Below are 24091 nucleotides of genomic sequence, written 5' to 3'. Positions count from 1 at the left end.
CACAATATTTGTTTAAGATCCTTTTTTATTGGTCACATGAAATAGTCTAATTTTGTGGAATACTGGATTTTTTTTTGTCTTTAATCCATAATCATCAAATTTGAAACAAATAAAGGCTTGAATTATTTCACTTTGTGTGTAGTGAACTAATATAACATACAAGTTTCACTATTTGAACGAAATTATTGAAATAAATGGACATTCCCTCGATATGCTAATTTTTTTGGCACATACCTGTACATGTTGCAAATACAGGTTTATCTTGTCTTTAAATTTTGTTTGTGGTCTGTTTTTTTTTTTTTTATTCTCAGAAATGAAGATTTCAAGTTCCTGTTTTCTGGTTCCTCATCTTTTCCTATGAATTCTGACAAGGTAGATATATCACAAGGTCATGGGTTCAAGTTTGCTGAACACAGTTGGCTTGTTTTAAAGATTTTTTAAGATCTTAGATGATCTAAAGAGGCCACTCACTGTGTAAAAACGTAATATTCTGTGATGAGCTGACCTTTATTTCACATCTCCTCTGCAACAGAAGGCTAGCATAGCTGGAAATCGTCAACTTTCTAAAAAGAATGAACACACCTGCCACAACACATTTAGCACTGCCCAGTAAACTCAATAAGCTTTGTGGTCATACACTGTGTGTTATTGATATCCTACATCCAAATGTGAAGCAATCGCCTTTGTTAATGATGCAAAACATTTTTTTTTTACTTTGAAGGCACATTTCCAAAAAAGCAACAAACTCTCAAGCTGAGGGGAAAAGAATGCATTTGCTGCTTGAGTATCTAAATATTAAAGTGAAGAGCACAGAATGTTCTGGACGTGAGCTAGGGGAGTTTTGGCGGGTTTTATCCGGCATTAATCTGAGTGCACTAGACGCATTATGTGCGATAACATTCTCAAACAGGAGAAGAGAAACGTCCACCCCTCAGCTTTGTTCAGCTGCATGACAAATCTGATATTATCAAGAGACGTTATCTGTTTGGCAATGATGAGACAGCCATTCAACAAGGTCTGCCTACATGTCGCAATATTTCAAAATAAAGAGCAGATGTTTTTTGCATTCTGAGAACTACGATGCGAACCCATCCCGAATGTTTACAAATCTATAATTGGTCTATAGGACCAAGTTATTTTTGCCGCTTTATAGTCCTTGAACTGTTAAGTACACACACTTGTATGTGTCAAAATACCTGTAAAAAACATAGTAATTTAGGTCTTAAGTGAAGTTAACAGCTGAGAGAAAAAACACATGTGTAACAATATATAGGATACGAGCAGCTCTGTCTTTCATGTTAATCAAACAACAAAAGATAGAAAATCTCTCACTGCTCTTGACTAAATCACTTTTGCAACTTTAATAAGAAGAAACATGTAAGGAATAATTAACAGGCTGTTGGGTGTGCATTCTTTTCCAAAAATTCAATGGGCTGAAGTAAATTATTGCACTTATACTACGTTTACCACACCTCAAAACATTGATCAGAATATATATTTCAAGGGATGCATCGGTTTTTGTCCTTAAAATGCTATTTTAAGTAAGCTTAATTTCTTTCGCATCTCATCCAATGCCTTCATTGCTTATTCCAAAACATCATTTTAGACCTTGTATCAGAGGCTTGAGCCGTTGACAGTGGACTAAAGCAGTTAATAATTTAATTATTAGAAAGAAAGCGAGAAAGAGAGTGTGTAGAGTGTGTGAATTACCGCTGTAGTATAATTCTTTGTAACTAAAACCTACAACTTCACTATTAGAGGTAAAAGAGCTAAAGAGGTGCTGCCAGTTAGAATTAATTCACACATGCAATCGCTCTATTACTAATGCATTCATATAAATGTAATCTTTACTGTGTTACTTTATCTGCATCTGATTTAGTACGAGCAGAAATCTGTGAGAGATATAAAGACCCAAAGACTAAAGAACTGATAAAAACAAGCTATTATAGGAGCAATAGCAATGTGGGCAGCACTGTTTCACATGCCATAGCAGTACACAAGGTGTTCAAGTCTCAGCTCAAGGTTCAGGCTTATTTGTTCATTAACAACGTCATTGATGACTAGTCGACACTGACTCAACTTCCATCACATTTACATACGAAATATGAAGTCGTTCAACCTCAACTGGACAAAACAAAGATTAGCATCTGTCATAAAAAATAAATGATACTGATCTATATCTAGTTATGAAGCTCTGCTTCAGAGAGCCTCCATTCCTGCTAAATGCATTTGTGAATTACAAACCAAGGGTACAGTATGTAAAACTGCTTACGTTACCCAGTGTTTCCCAACCCTGCTCCTGGAGGCAAACCAACAAGTGCAATTTCCAACTCTTTTTAATTAAACACACCAGGTCATTGGTAGAGGCTCCAAGACCTCATTAAGATGAGTCACAGGACATATCCAAAATGTGTTGGTGTGCGTCCAGGATGGAAAGCACTGCATTAGCTCAATGTATAACTTTGGCTTAACCATTTCTATTGTGAAAAGTACAAAATTGGCCGGGAGATTAAAAATTGTAAACACAGTCTACATTTGTTCTCGGTTTACCCCGCCAGCACAGATCAAACATAAAAAGTCTTTGGCAAAGTGTATGAATTGAGTTTAGGGGAGAAAGCAAGAGAAGCAGAGGGAAAATACTCACTCATTTCTCTCCAGGATGACGACATGTTCTTTTCCTTGAGCTTGGATTATGTATGACACCTTAGAAAAGGAAAAATGACAGAAATGTCAAATCACTAATCTTTTACAGGTTAAGAAAACAAGCGGCACAAACAGGATATAAACCAAATCAGTCAAAATTCTTCTCAAACCTAATAAGTGAAAAGCATTTTTGTAAGCATACTGACCTAATTCACTAATAAAGCATAACACGTCCAACCATGCTTCCCTTGGTACAGTATGTGGTCTCTTTCCCATCAAAGCTGACTCATTTCAGACTTAGTACTTTGTGATGAAACCAAACAAATAAGATACTTTTGTTTAGTCTGTATTTCTGAGAAAGCACTGCACCAATAAACCAATAAAACCATTGTTAAATTAAGCAAAAATACACACGCAGGAAATGAATCAGGTCAGTGAGGTTAGACTGAACTGAGACTTTACTGCCTTATTTGTACAGCAGATAAAATATTTCTCTAACTGCAGCAACATTTAAATAAAACTGATGCAATACCAATTTGGCACAAATTTGAGAAGTGAAAAGTTCTTAACAGTAATGTTGCACGTAAGATCATTAGAAACTGAAGGGGCCTGTATTAGGTGCTTTAAGCACAATTCTCTCACACTGATCACTGGATGTTCAACATGGCATCTCATGGCAAAGAACTCTCTGAGGATTTGACAATTAGAATTGTTGCTCTCCACAAAGATGGCCAAGGCTATTAGAGGTTCAGTAACACCCCGAAACCGAGTTAGACTACAATGGTCAGAGTAATACAGATGTTTTCCAAGATGGGTTACATTCAGAACAGGGCTTGCAAGGGGTCGATCAACAAAGTTGAGCACTCGTTCTGTGCGTCAGGTGCAGAACCTGGCCCCAAAAAACAGATGCATGAGTGCTGCCAACATTGCTTTAAAGGTTGCAGAAGTAGAAGGTCAGCTTGTCAGTGCTCAGACCATATGCTGCACACTGCAACAAGTCGGTTTGCATAGGCGTCGTCCCAGAAGGAAGCCTCATCTGAAGCTGGCTCACAAGAAAGCCCACAAACAGTTTGCTGAAGACAACCTGTCCAAGAGCATGAAATACTGGAACCATGCCCTGTGGTCTGATGAGACTATAAGATAAACTTGTTTGGCTAAGATGGTGTCCAGCATGTGTGGCGATGCCCTTGTGAGGAGTACCAAGGAAATTGTGTCTTGCCTACAGTCAAGCATGGTGGTGGAAGCATTATGGTCTGGGGCTGCATGAGTGCTGCTGGTTCTGGGGAGCTGCAGTTCATTGAGGGAAACATGGATTCCATTATGTACTGTACATTCTAAAGCAGAACATGATGCCTTCCCTCCAGAAACTAGGCTGAATGGCAGTTTTCCAACATGATAACAAAGAAATAGGGCTGCACGATTAATCGCACAATGTTGTGAGGCGCTTTAGTCAATGAAGCCGGTACTTTAATCAGTAGTAAATCTCCATCACGTGCGTTCAGCTGGAGCGGCAATTAATACACAGAGATGTAAATCACCGACAAGCTACGCCAAATCGCGCTCAGATTTGACGTAGCTTGTCAGTGATTTACGTCTCTGTGTATTAATTGCGGCTCCAACTGAACGCACGTGATGGAGATCACATCGACTAATCGTGCAGCCCTACAAAGAAATTAACGTTTTAGAGGAAAACATTCAAGGATTTTTGTCCATATAGTGGACTTCAATGGGGATTAACTGGTTGAAGGTCCAAACTGCAGTTTCAATGCAGCTTCAAAGAGCTCTATGTGATCCCAGCCAAGGAATAAGGGTCTCATCAAGCGAAACCATCTGTCATTTTCTAAAAAAAATCATTAATTCTTGTCTAGCTCTGTGATGCGTGCCTATGACTTACGTTATCACGTTGGAAAGGACACACATGTGCTGCGTCCCAATTCGCATACTATCCATCCTAAATAGTGTTCGAAAATAGAATTCGTATGTCCCAAATCGTAGTGTGTTTAAAAAAGTATTCCAAAGATTCCCGGATGGTCTACTACTTAACTTCAGAATTCGAAGTGTGGATCAATGCACACTCTGACGGCTAATATTGCCCACAACACATTGCGCGGTGAACGGGATTCAATTAGAACTACAAACACGCATAAAAAGTGATTAAAAAAAACCTACAAACATGGCAGATACGCGCGACCAACGGACAGGCAGAGAATGGGGTTTAAGTGATAAATAATCAATGTGTAACCTAATAGAAAATATGTATTTAATGTTATCGGCGTTATATTTCATGTGCAGTAACATTATGAACCTTTATAGTGATAGGTTTGGTCATTAACTTTTAAATGCATCATTATGCAAACACGAGCAGAGTTCTCGGCACGAAAGACTCATAAAAGAAAGTTCCTCTTCATTTCTCTTAATACCGTAGGAAATCAAATTAAACGAATTGTAGATGAAATTAACTGACAGGGCAGTTTAAGCAGTGGCAGGATTCAGGTAACTAAGCAACACAGCGTCCGTTAAAGACGAAGTAGTATGTCCCAAAGCTTGCCTACTATTCTGCTATACTCAAAAGTATGTACTTTTTCTTCACAAAAAGAGTACATACTTTTAGGGCATAGTATAAGTATGCGAATTGGGACGCAGCAATGGTTTGGTCTTTGTCTTATTTTGGTTCAAAAAGGTTGGGTAGGGTGAAAAACTCCATCTTATTTTCTCCTCCAAATACATACGTTGTTTTACTTTTTTTTTTATAAAGGGCGTCTTTTCTTTGCATGTTCGCTTTGTCCCACTGGGTCGGTACTTCTGCCTACATCAGGCATTACAGAATCTCATTGGAAAGGTCATGTGTGAAGTCAAGCTAGTGCATGACGAGCATTTGTGGTTAAAAAGTAAATTTCACTAGATAAGACCCTTAATCCTCGGCTAAGATCGTGTAGAGCCATTTGAAGCTGCACTGAAACTTCAAATTTGGACCTTCAACCTTAATTTCTTTTCGACTGAAGAAAGACATGAACATCTTGGGTGACATGGGGGTGAGTAAATTATCAGGATTTTTTTATTCTGGAAGTGAATTAATCCTTTAATGTCATTTGATGATTCTTGTTCTAAATATGCCTGACAAGATTGGTAGGTGGTAGGTGTGACAGATTTCTCGATTTTACACCTGTCCAAACATGCCAACATGTTATCTGACATTTACAGCTAGTTAAGCATAGTTCTGACAAAATTCCTCTTGCTCTTTGTCACTGCTTAAACCCTATAAGATTAAGGAAAGACATATTCTGAGAAAATCGTATTTTCTTCACTCTTTTAAAAATGTAAGAGTTTCAAGAGACACTTTCTGGAAAACCCAAAACCACCACAGAAACAGTCACAGACAGCGTTGTTAAACTAAAACCAAAACCATTGTTGTTAAATTAAAGCTGAAATAACAAAGTAGCAATGTTGCCTTGACATCTAACTGAAATAAAACAAGTTGAAGTACTAAAATTGCTACAATAAAGATGAATATAAATATTAATAAACTTAATGAATAATATTCAATACAACTAAAATGACAAAAGCACATAGCAAAATTGCTACATTAAAATGAAAACTGAAGATATAAAAACTAAAAAACATCAAAGTTAAAAAGCATTATGGAGTAAATAATAAATTTGTCAGTTTGCATAAAGCTATCGTATGGCTTCAAAACACCTGGAAAAAGACTTTTTGTGCTTTTCTTTCCCTCCTTTTTGGTTCTTTCTCTATTCATACAGAATAATAATAAATGACTTATACACTACCAGTCAAAAAGGTTTTGAACAGATTTTAAATGTGTTTTTTTAAATAATTTTTTCAGGTTTCTTTGATGAATAGAAAGTTCAGAAGAACAGCATTCATCTATAATAGAAATCATCTGTAACATTATAAATGCCTTTATCATCACTTTTGATCCATAAATAAAAGTATTAATTTCAATCATTTCTTCCCCTCAAAGCAGTAGTGTATAATAGTACAAAAGCTTTTTAATTCAGATAAATGGATCTTGGATCTTTCTTTTCTTTCTATATCTAAAATTTACTGTTGATAATAATAAAATTTGATTGATTAGAATGATATTAGAATGATTTCTGAAGGATCACGTGACACTGAAGACTGGAGTAATAATGCTGAATATGTTGCTTTGATCACAGGAATAAATTACATTTTAAAATATATTCAAATAGAAAACAGTTTCACTTAAATGGTAAAAATATTTCAAAACTTTACTGATTTTGCTCTACTTTGGATCATAGAAATGCAGGCTTGGTGAGCAGAAGAGACTTCTTAAAAAAACATTACAAATCTTATTGTTCAAAAACATTTGACTAGTAATGTATAAATTAATAACTTTAAAACATTATAAGGAGAAATCAGGATAAAGTAAAAGTGTAGCAAATGCCCTTTTTAAGTATTCTGTTACAAACAAATGTCTTTCATGAAAAATGTCATCAAACGAATAAGGCTGAATCAATTTTTCAACAAAAATGCTGTGTGAATGTTCCTTCTTTATTAATGGAGTGAAGGGCTTCAAGGCTATGCCAGCAAAAATGTTTTTTTTTTTTTTTTCACAAACTTGCTCTGTCATCCTGCAAACTCTGAGCAGCCCACTGTTTCTCAATGACACAGAGGTGAGAGGAGCGTTGTGTGTTTGTTTGTGCCATGCGTCTCTCAGCATGGTCCTGGCAGAAGCACACTTTTTAATAACTACGCCCACGCTTCTGGGCATGTGTGCCGGCCAGATGGTTCCTGTGGCATTATCTTTGAAGATATGAGCAGATACAAAATCACTGATAGGTCAAAAAAAATGGAAAAAGAGGACATGGAGAGAATGAAAGAGACATGCTAAAGATCCTATCCACACAGTTCATGAAAGAGGTATTATCAATATTGTGATATTGCGATCGCAAAACTGTCTCAATAAAATCATGGTCACATGAAGATATGAAACGATAGGTCTTCTGGGCAAAAACTGTAGTTTTTAAAATATATTTAAACTTCTTATTCTAACATAAAAGGTCTTTAAAGTTGTGTTGTGGGCCTTTATGCTTTGGCACAGTACCTGTCAAACAAACTAAAACCGAAAGCACAATATTGCTTAATCCCTTCATCAAGTGTTTTCGCTGCGTGTTTCAAAGCTGATCAGCCGGTGTTTTCCGCACCTCAGACCGGCTCAGTTGACAGTGAATGCAGTGAACTTGTTTATTGCACGTGTTGTGAGTTCAGCATGTGTTTGGGAAAGCAACAGCCACCAGTTATGCTTTTATTTTCACAGCAGATGATTAGAGCATTTCACTATTTGTAGTGAGATGCGTTTTTGTAAGCCTGATTTCACTGAAGCTGGAGTTTTCCATCAAAATAAAAGCTCTACTGCCATTTCTGTCAAAATTAAAACTTAAAAGTGCAGTATGAATTGCTGACAGCGAGCAGTTTAAATGCAGTCCACATTCTCTACTGTAGTGTAAAGCAAAAATAATATACATTCATTTTCATTTATTTTACAGTGAAATTGTTTTACAACATATGGCTATTACTGTCATAGGAATAAGAAAAATATAAAATTATTGTTATTTTTTAATGTATTATATTCTACTTTGTTTGGCTTCCTAAATCAACATTGTTCATGTAATTTAGACTGAGACAGTATACCACAAATAAAAATAGGGTTGAATCCCCTCTAAAGTTCAGGTACAAGCAGGGTCCGAAATTAACACTCGCCACTCGCCAAATGCGAGCAAATTCTCTGTCTGGCGAGTTCAATTTAAAGCGCCATCCGCCACATGGCGAGTAAATCTTTTCACCAGTAATGTTAATCAGTATCAGTCTCACGGATCTCTGTGATGCTCCCTCGATCGGGCCAGTGCTGCCTTGTCAATAACATTTCATTTGCCGTGCGCAAAAACAGTCTAATGGTGCGCTCACACCGAAAGCCAAGGGAATATGCGCATCGCGTCACTCGCTGTAGTTTTTCCCGTCACTAGCGCGAATAACAAGAAGGCGCGATCAACCATGGCAAAGATAAATACGCACGCTGCTTTGTACCTGTTGTGTAAGTGCTTAATACACCAGAAAGCCAAATGCCGACGTGTCTGGGTTCACAGCACTGTAATGTTTCACAGATATATCTCAAGAATTCTTCTATAAACAAAGTGTAGAGAGAGTGTAAATAAGAGATTGATCTTGCGGTACAGAGAGCGTCGTTGATTATAATAGAGCTTTGTGATATCGGAAACTAAGATGACAGCTTTTAATATATTTTTTTTAATGGGAGTTTGTAAATGAGATATTGATTTAATAGAGCAGTTAAATAAACAAGAAGTTATTATTAAGTGACTTATATTGAGGCTACAAGTCACACTGCTGTGTTTTTAAACGAATCTAGTGAAATGATTCAATTTTCCATTCATAAAGAGAGTCACTTGCTTTATTCTTGAATGAACCATGCATTCAAACGAATCAAATGAATATGATTCAGTGATCAATTTCAGTTTCGTGCCGCCACCTGCTGGCATATATTTTAATTGAAGGAAATCTTAAATACTTCTTTAATTCTTTAAATTATCAATTGTATGTAAAGAAAAGTTATGCTGAATAAAAAGTTTATGTATAGTTATATTTGGCTTTTGACACATTTAAAGTATGTGGCTAAGAAATAAATATTAACTTTTTTTTTTTCTTTTTGGTGGGGCCAGTAAAAATCTGAACCACTGGCCCGATCGGTCCAGTAGAAAAATTCCTTAGCGTTGAACCCTGCTGTGGCACAAAGACTGCGTCAGAAGCAGGAGGCCAGACAAAGAAAACAAGTAGTCTGACTAGATCAGATAGTTCGTTAAAAACATTTCCAAGTTACGGTATAATAAAAAATCTAAAATGACCAAAAAGTTGTTTTTCTTATTGTTGTTTGAATTGTCACTCCTCTCTGTCCGGAGCACACATAATATACAGAATAACGTGCTTTGGATATATCTGTGTTAAATCGTTCAGAATTTTGGCAGGTAAAAAATAAGCTTGGCCGGTGGATTTTTTAATCCACCGGCCAACTTGGCCGGTGTGTCAAAAACTTAATTTCGGTCCCTGGGTACAAGTCAATTTACGATTTCTTAGTTAAGAACATGGGTTGGACCTCTTTATTTTAAACTCACTTTAAAACGTACAAAATTTTATCTTGAGATTTTGATATAATTACAGAAACACAGACTTATCTTTTACACTTTGAATCTTAATGATTATTTTCAAAAACATTTAAAAAAATATTTTAAGGTAAAATGTATTTATTAATATCTTGTAATTGAATTATTATTAATATTATTAATAATAATTAATAAAATTACTTTCACGAAGGTTTTGGGGAATCAACCCACAGAACTTTTACAAACTGAACAAACCTTGTCATTTTATATATATTTCTATATTTATCTTGACATCATGATCTTTTTTTGGTTCCACGAACCACAATTTAACTTAAAATTAATAAAGTTAGTAAAATAATATTCTTTGGCCATTTTTAAGACCCCCTTATTGAATCAGGCTGTTGAAATGATTATTATCATTATTTTTGTATTTAATTTTTTATTTTATTTTACAGAACAACAGTAACATTACAATGCTAACATTTATGAATGAACGTTGACTTTTATTTTGGCAAAAGCCCACAAGAAGACATTAGAACTACTTTTTTGCTGACAGCAGCAGGTTTATGAATGAATCTCATTACGCAGGTTTCCCTCGCGCTTTGGACTTTGAACCCTGGCCAATGAGCTTGTGCAGCGCTGTCAGAATAAATACAATTCATGCATGTATTAGACAACATAAGAGTCTGTAGTTTATTTCTAAATGGTTTAAGGCCATTTCGCAATTTCAGTCATCATACAGTAACCAGCAACAACCAGCCCTTTCTCTTTTCATCGAAGACATCCGATGGGATACTAAACTGTCTTGTGCTGTCGGTGCTTGTAATGATTTTTGCCTCTTTCTCTGACAGTTTTAAATGCTTCCATACTACAGACATGTTTGCTGCATTAATGCACGGCTCTATATGATCGTGACACATTATTGTTCGGTTTAATTTATTCAGCCATTTCGCTTATTCGGCCGGACACCGAGAAAAGTTTTTTCTGCTATTTCCGGCTGAATAATTTTGGTTGCCGAACATTCGGTGCATCCCTAAAAACTCTACCTGTAAATCACACTTTGTGTGAAAAGAAATAAAAGTTGTTGAAGTTTTACTGCCCCGTATTTCCAATGAGCCTATGTTGTAATTTTATGTAAAAGTTATGTAAAAATAATTTCACAAAACTTAACAATAAAATATAAGTCATACCAGAGACCCAATAATCAAATACTTTCTCCACTTTCGAAACACAAACCTTTGCTCAGAAAGGTCCAGTACTTGATTTACTTTAATTTATTTGATTTCCCAAACGCTTAATGCTTGTGATAAAAATGCGAGTGTGTGTGTTTGTGTGAGAGAGAGAGACAGCGAAGGGGAGAGAGTTTGTTTACCTTATCTGCACTGTCCTGGTTTCTCCTCTGTCTGCTGATGCGTCTCGGTACCGTCACCTCATATGAGGAGAGCTGAGAAGTCTGCTGGCTTACTAAGCCTATGAACAGAGACAGTCCCATCACAACACTGTCAACCACTACACAAACAATAAATTATACAAGCTATGCAGGAAAACAGTGAGACTTCTGTACTATCTTGAACTAGATCTACAAGCAATTGTCATTCATTTTTCCATTGACTTTCCTCTATTATTCTGCTCACTGTAACAAAACATGTTTACATATCACTCCTATTGTGATTGTCATGGGTAATTAGATTGAGTGCAATTGACTGGTTGGCAAACAAGTGCCAAGTGTTTCCTGTAGGTGGAAATAGTGCTGCGCTGGCACGGGTATCACAGAGAGAGAGAGAAAGACCTCAGGAAGGAGAGGCATCCCACCCGCTCCTGAGTCATCACTCAACAAGTTGGACGACACTTCCTGCGCTGTTTTCCCGAAAAGGAGGAAGGGCACATAGGACAGAACAATTCATAATGCTTACTTCCTTGGTCTCGTCGCTGACTCACAAAATTCTCCGAAATCACAATTATCTTTAATAATTCACATTATTCTGAGCTCAAAACATGCCCTCAATTTCTCTAACAGCATGTTTCCTAGTGCTCTCTATTTCTATAGCTCAAATAAGTTAAAATAAGTGTAAGTAAGCATCTAGGAGACACTATTACCTCGACTTACAGTACACAGGGCTTAACACAGCCAGTGTTGACAGAACTGTCACATGCTTCATCAGACCAATGCTGCGCTATGAGTGCCCTGGAAACTTACAAAACTATTCATATTTACATCTGTCACAAAGGTACATTATTATAGGTGTATAATTGGCAGTTATTAGCTCCAGCAATGTCCTTGTCCTAATTCAAATTATGGATGTGCAATTAAATAATCAATCAGATCTACTGGACTCCACAAACTGGCTTTTAACAGTGTTGGAAATGACTTACATGCATTTCATACTGATCTTAAAAAGCGAGCCTGTGAGACTCAAGGGCGAGGAGACGCTCATAAATTCGGAATTAGCCCAAATACGCTATTATTGAACTGCTTAAGCTTCTTAAAGCTTCACACAGCCAGACGAGGCAGAGATGAAGGTATATGTAGAGCAGATATGATATTTTTTCCTATCAAAATAAAATCTCTCTATAGAACAGGCAAGTGTTTAACATCACTGTAAAATCTAAAAGGCTCGAACAAACACCGATGGCATTTCACAAAGTCAAACTACATTTCTATGTTGTAATATTTTGTGCATGTCTGTTGGCAAGCCACTAATTTCACTAAAAAGTAGAGCAAATGTAAATGTAAGCAAATAAAGAGCATTACACCTATGGCAAGCCTTTTTAACATTTATACTTTAAAAATGACTAGTACTTATTTTTATTTTACTAGTGCAGAATTTTACATTTACATGTAATCCAACAGTGACTAGCGTGTTTTTTAACATTTAACACAAGTATTTATTCATACCAATTATTTATTTTTAATTACAATTAATTTATTCCAACGGTAAAGCGTATCTAATACATTAGTCATGCAAACCTATTCATCACACTCTAGTAATTACTGCTTTAATATACTGTCACTAGTCACAACCTGCACAGTTTTGCCACCAACTTTTGTGGTTCAAATATTAAAGGGCACCTAATATGCAAAATTCACTTTTACATGTTGTTTGAACATAAATGTGTGTTGGCAGTGTGTGTACACAACCACCCTATAATGATAAAAATCCACCCGCTGTTCTTTTTTTAATGATATAATAAATGATCTGTGGGGTATTTTGAGCTGAAACTTAACAAACACATTCCAGGAACACCTGAGTCTTATATTACATTTTGTAAAAAGGGGCATAATAGGTGCCCTTTAAATATTCGCTTGCGACCATTTGTTGCTAGCACTACATTAGCTCTTACCAACTGTGTCAGTAACTTTTCATTTCACACCAGTACTTAGTTGTTAATAACTACTTTAATTGTAACTGGTATTTATTCCAGTTTTATCAATATTTGAGATACTATGAGAATATCAATGTAAGAGTAAGAGATGACTATTACAATATGTTCCAACTGTTTCTAGTAACTTTTCTTAACTAGTTCCAACTGCTTTTTACTTGTCATAAAAATCTGATAATTTCTTTTCAATTTTTTTTTCTCAATTCTATTATTTTTGCTTTAATTTTACAAATTATTAAAAGCTTAATTACAATTGTTTACAATAACAAGGTCCTATGAGATCTATTTTTTTTCTAGATTTTATTATTTAATTTAATACAAATTTATTATCAAAAACAGAATATTCCACTGTACAATAGTTATATATTTGTCACATATTCATCACGATAAACTAAATAAGTTACATACTGACAGGTTGTTGTGAAGATTTTTGCGTTTCTGTGTATATATAATACGACAGCTTTTTATCAAATAAAATTATCAAAAGTGAAATGCTTGTGAAGTGAACTCTCAGAGCAGCTCTGGAGATGAAGCACATGAAGTTAATATTTCAATAGCAGTCTTTTTGCACTTTAATATTCACAAACACCAGGCCATATAGCAACTGATGAAGTGTTATCATATGGAAATATGTAATATTAAATCTATATGCAATGTATTCCAGTTTTTAGTAGTAACATTTTTTTTTATTTTACCAGTACAATTTTTCTGTTATTGTTGAATTGTAAATTATTTTGAGTAACTACTACATATACAGTTGAGGTCAAAAGTTTACATCCCCCTTTCAAAATCTGCAAAATGTTAATTGTTTTACCAAAATAAGAGGGATCATACAAAATGCATGTTTTCATTTATTTAGTACTGACCTAAATAAGATATTTCACATAAAAGATGTTTACATATAGTCCACAAGAGAAAATAATTTGAATTTGTTGAATTTATATAAGTGACCCCGTTCAAAAGTTTACAAACACTTGATTCTTAATACTGTGTTCTTACATGAATGATCCACAGCTGTGTTTTTTAGAAAAGTGAAAACTTTTAGAATTTGAGAATCAGGGTAAATTTAACTTTTTTGTCTTCTGGTAAGGGCAGTACTTAAAAAAAAAAAAAAAAAGTTTTCACCCCTGGCTCTAAATGCCTGTTTTTTTTTTTTTCTTCTGGAGCATCAGTGAAAGTTTGAACCTTCTGTAAAAGTTGCATATGAGTCCCTCAGTTGTCCTCAGTGTAAAAAGAAGGAACAATTTGTGGGACCTGAAGAATTTTTCTAAAGAACAGTGCACAGTTTAACTGTTTAACTCATGAACAACTATCACTAAACACAAAAACACAGCTATGGATCATTCAGGTAAGAATAAAGTATTAAAAATAAAGGGGATGTAAACTTTTGAACAGGTTCACTGTTATAAATTCTATTACACTATTATTTTCACTTGTGGACTGTATGTGAACATCTTTTATGTGCAATATCTTATTCAGGTCAATACTAAATAAACAAAAGCATGATTTTTGCACAGTACCTCTTATTTTGATAAAATAATTAACATTTTGAAGATTCAACCGTAGCAGTCCATTAGTATTTGAAAAATTGAAACAGATACTAGTATGCATATATACGTGGAAGTTAAAACTAAACAGAGGTACCAGTTACATGTGGAACGCATACTAGTAGGAAACAAACAGCTGACAGTAGATTCTACTAGAATTTAGTGGCAAAAATGTTCAGCTTGTTACCCGATAACAATAACAGCAAAGATAATATGTAAGCAATACATAGCCTACTACATACATAATACTGCCAAAATTAATAGATAGAAAGTTTAGGCATCTCATGAATAGTTCCTAGCTGAACTGAAAACAATTATTCGAATTACTTGCTGCTACTTATTAAGTACTAGTGAAGTTTTAAGTATTACATGTTAAAACGGCTTGCCATACTAGTGTCCACATATTTAAAGTAGAAATAAACGGCTCAAATCAAAGCCTAGTAAACACTAGTAAGTGTTGTGGACATTACACATTAGGTCACTCGCAATGGCTCCGGACTCGCACTGTTCTCTCACCTCCACTGCAGTCGATGAGCGCATGGAGCATCAGCCACATAAAGGCGCTTTTAGCGAGACGAGAACCAACTGCATTAACCATGTCTGTAAAGTATCCGTAACGAACTGCCGTCCCGAAGTAACGTCAAATGTTGCCCTCTCTTCCTTATCCAGGCGTTGTCCTCCAAGCAATGGCAATGAGCCCTCTCCACATAACGTTCCCGTGGAGAGAAAAAATAGATCCCGCACAGTTTCAGCTACCTGCTCATTTTGTTACACTTTGTCCTTCTGTAACAAGTTTGTTATGGAGTTCGTCAGGGCTCGCTGATCCGATTCCGGATGTGTTTGTTTATCAGAAAATGGTGCTGTTTCAGTTCTCGGTTCGAAATCTTTGGATAAGGCGATTCGCTCGGACTTGCATCGCCAATGAGCCCCGACTGTAGAGGGCGAAACCGAGCATGCGTCACGGACAGTTTGGCTTTTAACCCTTTACTTCGACTTGCTGTAATAACACCAGTACATTGATTTATCGACGCATTTAATTACTTTCGTCCGCTGGCAAAAGCAGGTGCTTCGAAAAGGGGAAAAAAAGAAAAAACGCATTTTAAAGTTATATGCTAGTCTGTTGTGGTAGCAGTTTTGTTAGGGAACGTCTAAAAATACATATACATTTAACTCTTGTTCTAACCAAACTAAACTGAAACGTTTGCCTCAACAAACAACGGGTGTTTATGTATAGTTGAGTCAGGTTTATCTAATCGCTGTCACAAAAGAATCACAAAAGAAATAAAACTGTAAAATATTAAGGAATAAATCGAAACTACAAATGTTGTAGTTTGACCGAGTTTAACTCGGCCCCTAAAGTAAGCGTCGCGTATTATCGCGAGAGTTCCGACTGACGCTTTGCCTTTGAGTCAGTCTAAGCTTTGCTTACAGTATATTTACCTTCACTTTCATGTCGGAAGGTGTTAGGTTTGTATAAATATAGTTCGGTTTGTAAAGAAAGCACATGTATGAAAGATTTTAATAAGAATGCTTAATTATCTTGGATGACTTCACTTGTTTCACGGTGTGTTTATGCTGCTTTGCTAACTTTTAAGTGCACACACCAGTGTACTTCATTATTTCATCATAGAAACTTATGAAACGGTAGTATCTGTAACGACGAACGTGTTTTAAAAACCTGTGGGACTAGATATGTTTGAAATTCCAGTTATAACATCTAACAGCAGAGGATTTGAAGTGTATTTGTTTGTGATTTCTTTACATAAATGGATATTCATAAACAGAAAATATTTTGTGGAACTTTAAAGGTTCTTTAATGACACCAGGCTTTTGTTTTTAAGTGTTATGAAGTCTAAAAATGCTGTCTCTGTAGGCAAACTGACTGTTATTTGATAATTATATTCATTATGTTGTATAATAGTGAAATCAAGGCAGCTCCAGTATGGACTCAACAGTACAAATCTTGGAGGAGAACCTAGAGAGGATTTTGAAGGGTGAGGGACTCGAGGTAACAGAGTTTGATTCAGTCCCTGAAGAAGTGAAGCCTGTCACGCTGAGGAAAAGCGTGTGTTATATTGTCGGCGCAGTTATCTTCAACTCAAAGGTAAAGATTCTTACATCTTCCATGTCTTTTAGAGTCTGTCCAGTGTCCATTTATTACAGACAGCCCTCAGCCAAAAGTATCTTAATTAGTTCCACTAATGAGCTGTAAAATTTCATTGGAAGCGTGACAAAGAAAATAGTTTTGTGGCAAGGCATACAATTAAAGGGGCTATATCTTAGAATTAAAAAACTCAATAACCCAAACGTTCAGGACATTTTATTCAACAGGAACATTCTTGGTAATCTTAGACATAATCCGAATTCCAGATATTGACGGATCTGTCATTTTTCAGATTTCCAAGATAGATTTGAAAACATGAACAGACAGTTCAGGTGAAAAGTTTACATACACCGTGCATAATCTGCAAAATGTTTATTATTTTACTAAAATAGAAGGGATCATATAAAAGGCATGTTATTTTTATTATTTACCTGAATTTCACACAAAAGATGTTTATATATGTTTACATGTTTAATTTATAAAAATGACCCTGTTCAAACGTTTACATACACTTGATTCTTAATACTGTGTTGTTACCTGAATGATAACACCTACACCTGTGTTTTGTTTTTTTGTGATAGTTGTGCATGAGTCCCTTGTTTGTCCTGAACAGTTAAACTGTCTGCTGTTCTTCAGAAAAATCCTTCAGGTCCCACAAATTATTTAGTTTTTTAGCATTTTTGTGTATTTGAACCCTTTCCAATAATGACAGTATGATTTTGAGATCCATCTTTTCACACTGAGGACAACTGAGGGACTCATATGCAACTATTACAGAAGATTCAGACTCACTGATGCTTCCGAAGGAAAAACCGAGCATTAAGAGCCGGGGGTGAAAACGTTTGAATAGAATGAAGATGTATACAGTTTTCTTATTTTTCCTAAATATCATATTTATCAAAACATATTTCATATTTACATATGCTACAGAACATACTTGCATGTTTCCCAGAAGACAAAATAAGTTACATTTACCCTGATCTTCAAAATCAAAAACTTTATTCTCTAAATGCAGTATTATGGACTTTTTCTCAAAAATTCCAGCTTTATTCTCAAAAATTCTGACTTTATTCTCAAATTTTGACAGGTCCCACAAATTATTTGTTTTTTCAGCATTTTTGTTTATTTGAATTCTTTCCAACAATGACTGTATGATTTTGAGATCCATCTTTTCACACTGAGGACAACTGAGGGACTCATAAGCAACTATTACAGAAGGTTCAAACACTCACTGATGCTTCAGAAGGAAACTCAATGCATTAGGAGCTGGGGGTGAAAACTTTTGAACAGAATGAAGATGTGTACATTTTTCTTATTTTGCTTAAATATCATATTTTGTTCATATAGTACTGCCCTTCAGAAGCTACAGAACATACTTACATGTTTCCCAGAAGACAAAATAAGTTACATTTACCCTGATCTTCAAATGCAAAAAGTTTTCACCCCCAGCCTAATGCATTGTTTGTCCTTCTGAAGCATTAGTGAGCCTTTAAACCTTCTGTAATAGTTGCATATGAGCCCCTCAGTTGTCCTCAGTGTGAAAAGATAAATCTAAAAATCATACAGTCATTGTTGGAAAGGGTTCAAATACACAAAAATGCTGAAAAACCAAATAATTTGTGAGACCTGAAGGATTTTTCTGAAGAACAGCAGGCAGTTTAACTGTTCAGGACAAACAAGGGAGGGACTACTATTTTCTCTTGTGGACTATATGTAAATGTATTTTATGTGAAATATCTCATTCAGGTCAGTACTAAACAAACAAAAAAATAGCATGCATTTTGTATGATCCCTCTTATTTTGGTAAATAAAAAACATTTTGCAGATTCAGTAAGGGTATGAAAACTTTTGACCTCAACTGTAAGTGTATACCAAAAAAAATCTTAAAAATCGCACAAATGCATTCCTCATCAACAGATTCTAATGCTTTATCTGTGATCAATATTTCTGAATGTTTCACTACCTGTGATTAAAGTCAACTTGTCTAGACACAAAAGTTGTGCATGTTTGTGTCCTACAGGATGAGCTGTTAATGGTTCAGGAGGCAAAGACAGAGTGTTACGGCAGATGGTACCTCCCCGCGGGTCGCATGGAGGAGCATGAAAGCATTCTAGAGGCGCTACAGAGGGAGGTCAAAGAGGAGGCAGGAATAGACTGCCAGCCAATCACACTGCTGCTGGTACAAGAACAAGGGCCAAAGTGGGTTCGCTTCATCTTCCTTGCTGAGGAAACAGGTTAGAATAAATGGCTGATTTTAGAGGAAACAATATTAAAAAATAGCATTGCAATATGGCACAGTCCGACTGTAAATTTCACAATCTGTGATTTAATTATATGCTACTGGTTTCAGAGTGAAGTGTGGCATTGATACAGTTTTTAGTGTCTCAGAATAACTTGATCCTACTGTGAATAAAGCCCTCCTGAGATGCTCAAACCCAGTGTAAATGCAGCCTAAAACCGGCAGACAATCTATCAAACTCAAAGCTTGATCATATCCACCTTATTCTTCAACGCAGAAGTAAGCCTGTGGGCGAGACTTCCGGTTTATTAGGTGCTATAGGGAAATAGCGAGAATAATAACAATAAAACTGTTTGCCCTACAAACCAGTGTGTTCATAATTAAGATAATACATTAAAATAATATGGTAAGACAGCAAAACGAGCTGCTAAAAATATCTTGAAGCGGATGAGACCAGAAGCCAGACACATAAAATTTACAAATGGGTGCGCCCACTTTTAAAGGAAAAATAAAGTGGATATGTATTGAAAATTAAGAAATTGAGATGTATATATTAGTACTGTAATTTTACAGTAAAATAAAATCATTTTTATTACTTTTTTTTTTACAATAAAGTAGCATTATTACAATATTTATTTTGTTTATTATATAAAATAATATTCACAATTATATTTTAATAGTCATATTGAATTGAAGTTTGATTTTATTCTTGAAAATTCTGACTTTATTCTCAAAACATTTAGACTGTATTCTCGGAATTTCAACTTCATTTTTGACTTTATTTTTGAAAACTCTGAAAACATTAAGAAAATATTTCAACTTTATTTTTTAAATTTCGACTTATTTAGTCAAGAAAGTTGAAGAAAATTCTGGCTTTATTCTTGAAACATTTTGACTTTATTCTAGAAATTCCGACTTTATTAAAAAAAAAAAGACTTTATTCTTGAATATTCTGACTCTATTCTTGAAAATTTTTACTTTCTTCTCAAAATTTCCGACTTTATTTTTAAAAATTCCGAAATTATTCTCAGAATATTTTATTCTCTGAATTTCAACTTTATTCTTGAAAATTCTGACCTTATTCACAAAATATTTTGTCTTTATTCTCAAAAATTCTGACTTTATTCTCGAAATTCTGAATTTATTTCTAAAAATAAATTCTAATAAATTTTATTCTTGTAATATTTTGACTTCATTCTCTGAATTGCGACTTAATTCTTGAAAATGTTTACTTTGTTCACAATTTTTTTTCTTCTTTATTCTCGAAAATTCTGACTTTATTCTTGAAACAATTAGACTTTTTATTCTCATAATATTTAGTCTTTATTCTCATAATTTAACTTTATTCTGAAAAGATTACAACTTGCAATTTTAGATTTTCTTTAAAGTGCCACTAAAACGCTGTCATAGATTTGCCAACACATTTTTTTTTTAACTTCTGTTATTTATTTTTTTCAATATATTCAGTAATTATCCAGTTTAAGTACATTATAAATCAAGTACTTTTCAACAAGGAAAAAAAGTTATTTTTTGTCATTGTGTCACCAGGTGGCTCTCTGAAGACGACGGCAGAGGCAGATTCTGAATCCCTTCAAGCTCAGTGGTGGGACCGCAAGTCCCCACTTCCTCTTCGTGCTAGTGACATACTGCCCCTCATTGATGCTGGAATAAAATATCGCCAAAATCCCTGGTTCCCTACATTACAACCCGTTGACATCCCATGCCCGGTTATCTGCCAAAGACTTTTCCTCACATTCATCTCCGGCGACATAGACACCAGCGATGAGCACCGCCTGTGGCTGCTGCTGAGCAGCAATAATGCCACTTCTCATCCCAGTCTTCCTATAGCAATATTAGTTAATGCATTCGACACTATCCCGCGGGCTGCACACAGGCTGGTAAAGGAGTGCTTGCCTTCGTCATCCATAAATGTTCACACCTGTGGCATTCTGGGAGTTCAGCACAATGGGAGAATTCCAGGGAAAACGGACGGGATCTGTTTCAACATGCTTGTGTTGTTGGAAAATTCAGAGGATAAGTCTGAAATCAGCAGCCCACCACCATTGGAGGGTGATGCTTACAGATGGCATGAAGTGTCCAATCACAGTCTGAGGGCAAAAATAATGCAGAGGATTAAAGAAGAGTCTGTTCTGCCTGTTCATAGTCCATACTGATGCTCTGAGCCAGAACTGAACCTGCATCTTTCAATGTGTCTAAAGCATGTTCAATGGCCATGCAGTTTTCAGATATGTGCTTTACTCATCTTTCCCTATTTGGAGTCTTCGCTCTGGTGAAATCTAACCAAATATTAACACTAATATGCACTGATATACATGGTTGCAATTATAATAGATTTTTTAAAAACAGGCATTTTAGGTTCTAAATATATAACCCTTTGTGAAAAGGAAATGTGCTTATTTGCATTGATTGCACACTTGTAGTGTACACTACCAGTCAAGTATTTGAACAGTAATATTTTTAATGTTTTTGTCTCTTCTGCTCACCATGCCTGTATTTATTTGATCCAAAGTACAGCAAAACTGTAAAGTTTTGAAATATTTGTACTATTTAAAATAACTGCTTTCTATTTGAATATATTCTAAAATATAATTGATTCCTCTGATTTCAAAGCTGAATTTTTAGCACCATTACTCCAGTCACATGATCCTTCAGAAATCATTCTAAAAAAAAAACATTTATTTTTAAGTTGAAAACAGCTGAGTATAATATTTCAGGTTTCTCTGATGAATAGAAAGCTCAGAAGAACAGCATTTATTTGAAATAGAAATCTTTTGTAACATTAAATTTAAAGCATCCTTGCTAAATAAAGGTATACATTTCTATCATTTCATTCCAAAAAGAAAAACAGCAATAAACAGGTACAGTATAGTGTATAATGTTACAAAAGCTTTTTATTTCATGACTCTGAAGACTGGAGTAATGATGCTGAAAATTCAGGTTTGATCACAGGAATAAATTACATTTTCAAATATATTCAAAAAGAAGACAGTAAAAAACAGTAAAAAAAACTTAAATTTTTGACTGGTAGTGTACTTCAAATATTAGAAGCATATTTTAAAAAAACTACTTGAAAATATATTATTAATGAAATAAGGACATTTAAGTGTACTTAAAGAGACACTTAGTGTAATATTATATTTAAAGTAAATATATTTTAAATGTACTAAATTGCAACTTCATTATAAATGTGTAATTATGAATACATTTAAATGACAATAATTGTCAAGTACAAGCTGTTACTGGGATGGTACCTTATTTCCCCTTTATTTTAGCTCTTTTTTAAAGGGTACAACCTCTAATTTAAACTTTAATACAGTTTCATTAAAATGTAAATAACATGCAATAAAGTGTCCAAAAACTTTATTTAGTTCATACTTAAGTATATTATTATAAAGTATATTATTTCTGTAATGGGTACTCTTTTTAAAAGTATGCTTAAGAGTGTTTCTTTTTCACAAGGGACTCCCATACATAGGGAATATAGCTCTAGATCAGCACTATTTATACAACACATAGCACTTCACCTCAGTCATCTATATGAACAATTTAATAGAAATGAATGCTGTTAGGAAAAAGGCATGATTGCAAGATTGTTTATGGTATTTAATGAGATCTGAGTTGAGTAAATCTTTATTCCTTAAGCCAATCTTTGTAAGGGAATTACAGCATCAATGTATCTGTTTATTTTTATATTTGCATATTTAGCTAGTACAGCAAATATTTTCATTTTATTCACTACTTATGGTTTTAAGGACCAGTTACCTCTAAGAAAAGAGCTCTACCTCCATGTCAGTCAGTTTGCTTCATATTTTATCACATAAAGTATATAATCAATTCTAAGTTACATTATCACTTATAAAATCAATGATTTTTTCACATAATGTGGATTATAATGTGCATAGGAAGTGTTTGTACTTGAATCACTTTCACACATTTTTAAAGTATATATATACATATATCTATCTCAAAACACCTGTGTCTAAACCACGATACATAACTATTAGTAACTATTAAGATCTTTGCTTTATACAATATATGACCTGTCCTGCTGAATACTTTGTAATAAATATTATTGGACTAACATTGATGGGAGTTTTTATTACTAACCCTGGTGAGAAAAAACACACCTTAAACCAGCCTAGGCTGGTTGGCTGGTTTTAGCTGGTCAGCAGGCTGGTTTTAGCGGGGGGGTTTTTCAGCAGGGAAATCAGTTTGTTAAACTGTACCTGGTCTAATAAACTCACCACCGCAATTTTCCACATAGCCTGCGATTGACTTTTCTAAGATTATCCAAATAGATTAGGCAAGAAATACAGTGGCTTTCGTTTGAGGAAAATTGTTACTGTTCATCATGCGTTAAAAAAATCCGGAAACAGGCATCATGTTAAAGGGATAGTTCACCCAAAAATGAAAATTTGATGTTTATCTGCTTACCCCCAGGGCATCCAAGATGTAGGTGACTTTGTTTCTTCAGCAGAACACAAACGAAGATTTTTAATGAAAACCGGTGCAGTCTGTCAGCCATATAATGGAAGTGGATGGGCACCAGACCTTTAAAAGTAAACAAAACCATGCACAGACAAATCCAAATTACACCCTGCGACTCGTGACGATACATTGATGTCCTTAGACACGAAACAAACGTTTTTTGCGAAAAACTGAGCAGTATTTATATCATTTTTTACCTTTGATAAACAGCCACATCCAACTGTCATGAGCACGAGCTTATCGTCCGGTTCGTTACACATGTGTAGCGCTCTGGCGTAGTATACACAAACGCCGGAAGCGATCTGTTGCATGTATACGACACTCATTGTTTACATAGAGCACAGAGATTGTGGGTATAGCCGCTATTCAAAATGGTAATTACTTGCGCATATCCTGATTGTTCAAACCGATTTAAAGCTAAAAGATTACGTTTTGCAAACTCATCTGGGACTTTTCGATTTCCCCTTACGTTTGCGTATACTACGCCAGAGCGCGTTCACATGTAACGAACCGGACG

General features: G+C 35.0%; 2 protein-coding genes across 3 annotated transcripts in view; one reads left to right on the top strand and one right to left on the bottom strand.

Annotated features, from left to right (window-relative positions):
- Positions 1 to 15669, bottom strand: part of adam9a (ADAM metallopeptidase domain 9a) — a 58457-nt gene extending 42788 nt beyond the window's left edge. Inside the window, exons 1-3 of one of the 2 annotated variants that reach the window (XM_073818871.1) lie at positions 15239 to 15669; positions 11167 to 11264; positions 2645 to 2703 (exon numbers count right to left, since the gene is read on the bottom strand). In XM_073818871.1, coding sequence (XP_073674972.1) covers positions 2645 to 2703; positions 11167 to 11264; positions 15239 to 15320 — 239 coding nt within the window. In that variant the 5' untranslated portion in view covers positions 15321 to 15669. The remainder of the gene's footprint in view (positions 1 to 2644; positions 2704 to 11166; positions 11265 to 15238) is intronic. The other variant, XM_073818870.1, reaches the window with a different exon arrangement.
- Positions 15670 to 16156: 487 nt separating this feature from the next.
- Positions 16157 to 23169, top strand: nudt18 (nudix (nucleoside diphosphate linked moiety X)-type motif 18). Its single transcript, XM_073819437.1, has 4 exons — positions 16157 to 16286; positions 16644 to 16826; positions 18847 to 19060; positions 20614 to 23169. The coding sequence occupies exons 2-4, from the start codon at positions 16665 to 16667 to the stop codon at positions 21237 to 21239; spliced, it is 1002 nt and encodes a 333-aa protein (XP_073675538.1). The 5' UTR covers positions 16157 to 16286; positions 16644 to 16664; the 3' UTR covers positions 21240 to 23169.
- Positions 23170 to 24091: the final 922 nt, after the last annotated feature.

The sequence above is a fragment of the Garra rufa genome, chromosome 15 (genome assembly GCF_049309525.1).
Source record: "Garra rufa chromosome 15, GarRuf1.0, whole genome shotgun sequence".
Lineage (NCBI taxonomy): Eukaryota > Metazoa > Chordata > Actinopteri > Cypriniformes > Cyprinidae > Garra > Garra rufa.
This window is presented reverse-complemented; position numbering and strand designations above follow the sequence as displayed.